This window comes from Apium graveolens, chromosome 3 (genome assembly GCF_009905375.1).
Source record: "Apium graveolens cultivar Ventura chromosome 3, ASM990537v1, whole genome shotgun sequence".
NCBI lineage: Eukaryota > Viridiplantae > Streptophyta > Magnoliopsida > Apiales > Apiaceae > Apium > Apium graveolens.
Genome location: NC_133649.1, coordinates 284,504,081 through 284,507,841, shown reverse-complemented (window position 1 = coordinate 284,507,841; position 3,761 = coordinate 284,504,081). Strand labels below are relative to the sequence as shown.

General features: G+C 28.1%; 1 protein-coding gene across 1 annotated transcript; it reads right to left on the bottom strand.

Annotated features, from left to right (window-relative positions):
• Window positions 1–889: 889 nt before the first annotated feature.
• Window positions 890–2,831, bottom strand: LOC141715106 (two-component response regulator ARR12-like). Its single transcript, XM_074518589.1, has 5 exons — window positions 2,687–2,831; window positions 2,100–2,255; window positions 1,612–1,995; window positions 1,431–1,507; window positions 890–1,081 (listed from the first exon to the last, which is right to left on the bottom strand). Exons 1-5 carry the CDS (start codon window positions 2,829–2,831, stop codon window positions 890–892), a joined length of 954 nt encoding a protein of 317 aa, XP_074374690.1.
• Window positions 2,832–3,761: the final 930 nt, after the last annotated feature.

The window sequence follows — 3,761 nt, the reverse complement described above, 5'->3', positions numbered from 1 at the left end:
TCTTAAGTGAGTTAAATATGGTGAAATCACATTTAAATTTGCGTGATCTACGTTTACAAAAAAGAATAAAATTTTGGGGTGCTTGAATTTTTTAATGTGAATGTTTGAACTTATGTAATTGACCTTTCTAAAGAAAACGAAAATCTTAATAAAGAAAATGGAAAATTGACAATCTCTTATGTACATATACCATCTATTTTATATGTTAAAATAGTTTTCATGGCAATGCGACTAGTCTAAGTGTGACATTCATGATCCATTTTCTCAACAGCCCAGTTATCCCTGAGTGATGAAGGTTTAAAGTTCTTCATTTCAGTGTGTTTGTTACATATGATTATTGTGGTCTAACATTAGGTTTGTAAGTTATATTGAACTTTGTTTGCTCGGGCTGTCATTGTAGTGATTATAAAGGCTTATGACATAATTTTGTTGCTTGTTTTTACACAGGTTTAATTGGGGCCTTGTTCCTATAAAATTAAATTATCTGAAAAGATGAAAAAGGAAAATTTTACTTAACCACTAGCATATTTTCATGATTTATAGTATTAAATAATTAATGAAATTAAAATGTTTTTACTATAAGAATTTTTATAATTTTAATTATCAAAGTCAATTTTATGGATAAAAGACCAGTTAAATTTTCTAACATCATACTAAAGAAAAAATTCAAATATTATAGATTAAGAGCCTATTCAGCTGGCCGCACGAATCAATGTATGATTAGTGATAAGATCATAAAATGAGCATGCATCAGTTAGAGAGATTATGCATCATGTTGATCAACATACATTTAGAACTAAGTAAACACATCCTTATTTCAAAGAAGCAACACGGATAAACCATTAAAAGTTCAAGTTACAAATTTGTAGCTGCAATAATCAATGATCGATTAATTAATAACATCTTCATTAATATTAAATCCAGATGCTTTCAACTCCTCAATCAATTTATTAACTTCATCTTCACTAGGCATTTCAACAAACTGTTGATGAGAACCATTAGTGCCTTCTGCGAGGTTCTCAACATTCAAAGGTTTTCCTTTCTCCAAATTTAAAAATTGATCTTTGTTATTTTTATAGTTCTGCAATGAACATAAATTGTTGTTAGTATACAATATGGTGTCATTAATTTATACATCACAATAAAAAGTGATAAATGTTATACATAATAATCAAATACGATGAACATTTGTATGCACTTTGTGACAATAACATTGTACATAGGGACATGATAAAAGAAAATAAATATGCACTCATACTCCACTAATCTACCTAACAAGATTTTAAAGCTAAAACTATTACTAAAACCGGATAACAATTAATGCTCAGCTATAAGACAACATCGCTATAATTTTGGCCAAATCAATTTAGTTACATTGAGAAATTTATTTTTAAAATCTAGTTATGAATAAATTTTGAAGTAAATTGTACCTGGAGGTGACTCTTGACATGGCGAGTTGTCAAGTTAGGCTCATTCATTAAGTTTAAAATAGCCTTAGGCTTAGCTCCTGCTATCACAAGACATGTTAGTTGACAATCTTACTATTATAGAATGATTAAGTATTTATGTGACTCTAATAAGATAAACCATAAAAATAATAATACAAATTACCGTGTTCTCCAAGAACTCTTAATGCTTGCATAAACTTCTGATGAAGATTATGATTCCAAGATAAGCGTGGGTTCTTAGAGTTGTCACTTGAAGCATTTGAAGTTTCTTCAATCTGATTCTTTTTTCTTTTTAAAGTATTCTTATCGTTGTTCATCTTCAAGTTCTTTTGATTTTGATTAACTAAAGCACTACTAGGATTGTAATCTCTATCTATATCAATGTTCTTAGTCTTTTCAGAAGAAGAAGGCATATTTCCCGTCACACGACAGACATGTGTCCATACATTTGAAATATCACAGTGAGTTGGTGGCTTTGGAAAACAGTAGCAAACCCGTTCGCTTAGATTCTCCATAACTGAATGCATTGTTGACTCTTCAACAATCACTGCATTTAAATAAGTTATAAATTTATACTATATTTGTGAAAATAAAAAGAAGAAAAGATGATATCAATACAAGTTATTTCTAAAAGTAAATTGATTGACTTACAAATAACCGGAATAGTCATGCGATGAGCATGAAGTTTTTCCAAAAACTCAGAGATTTCCATCTCTGGCATCCCAATGTCAGCAATTACAATATCATAATAATAAATTTGCTCTTGAAACAATGATAGTGCGACTGCTGCAGATTCTGTACTTGTCACTGAATGTCGAAGATTTTTTTAGCCACATAATTTTTGTAAAAATAAATCAATATAATATATATTCTCAGTTAACTTCTAACAACCTGTGCACGAGAACACCATAATATAAATAAAGAAAAAGTATCTTGATCTTTCTTAACATATACGCATCACAAAAACCTAAAAACACTATATTTCAAAAATTATTTAAGATCATTAACCCGTTAAAAATCATGACATGAGTTCTCGTTGTAATTACAAGATTTAAAGTACAACACAAACAAGGTTAAATTTGTGATCTTACAAATTTCGAAACAACAATAAATCAAAATCTTAATGTATGCGCAATGAAAATTATCACTAAAAATAATATATATATATATACATATATGTGTGTGGGGGGGGGAGCGCACGTATATGTGTATATCTCTGTGTGTGTATTAAATATTACCTTTATAGAGTTGGTGCTCAAGTTGAGATGCGACAGACATGAGGGAAGTTGTGTCATGATCAACCAACAAAATATTAACAAATTGTGCTACACAAGATATGGCTTCATTATTTTCTACAGAGGCACTACTACCATTCATGTCCATTCTTATCAAAGAAAGAAAGCAATTCTGTAAACCAAATATTTATAATATGAATACAGTTTTCTTGAGAATGATAAGGTGAAAAGAAGGTAATTTATAAAAAAAAATTGGTATAAAGTATCCAATATATATTTATTGAAAGTTTGATGATCAAAAGATTTTAGTGGATTTTCTTAATCTCTCTAGAAGTAAATGACTTTTATTTGGAAATAAAATTTATTAGGTAGACAATATCTAATATGCATATCTAAAAAATTTGGTCAATCATCATATCTTAATGGATTTAATTAATCTTTTCAAACAAAATGTAGATTTTTATTTGACTATAAAATTAACTAGCAAAAAGAGATACTCCTATTTGTAAATCTCGAAATTTGAAGGGTCAACACAACTTAATGAATTTCATTAATCTTTTTAAATAAAAAAGTTTTTTTATTTGATTATAAAGTTCTATAAGAAACTGATTTACTTACATAAAAAAGATAAAGAAAATATTCATGACAAGCACTCTAATAAACGAGTTAAAGAATTAAGTTAATGGTGAAATCTACTTCTTTCTTTTTAATTAAATATCATTGAAATTAACATATTGTTTCAATTGGTGGAACTTTTACAAAAAAATTAGGTACGCTTGTGGTCTTGTGTGTCATTCAATTTCAGACTTGGAAAACATCATCTTAACTTACGTGTTAAATGTAAAAGAGATAAAAATGAGTATTCAGCAACTATAAAGGTTGTAAGCTGTTTTTGAAAAAGTTGTAAATGGTGGATATGACCTTTGTATCACAATTAATAAAAAACCATGTGTAATTTTTTAGTTTAAATATAGAATTAAATTCTGACATGATATTAAAAATAATAAGTTGCCCAGTTATAGATAATTGTTTAAGGGGGTTGGATACAATTATCAAATAATTCGATATCAAGAAAGTA

What these genes read in the sequence shown, in the direction of transcription:
- LOC141715106 (XM_074518589.1), bottom strand. Translation starts at nt 2,831, where the DNA reads ATGGACATGAATGGTAGTAGTGCCTCTGTAGAAAATAATGAAGCCATA. An exon ending in AAGAGTTCTTGGAGAACACG is followed by an intron (nt 1,508 to 1,611) that starts GTAATTTGTATT and finishes TTGTGATAGCAG; the next exon opens with GAGCTAAGCCTAAGGCTATT. An exon ending in ATGTCAAGAGTCACCTCCAG is followed by an intron (nt 1,082 to 1,430) that starts GTACAATTTACT and finishes TGTTCATTGCAG; the next exon opens with AACTATAAAAATAACAAAGA.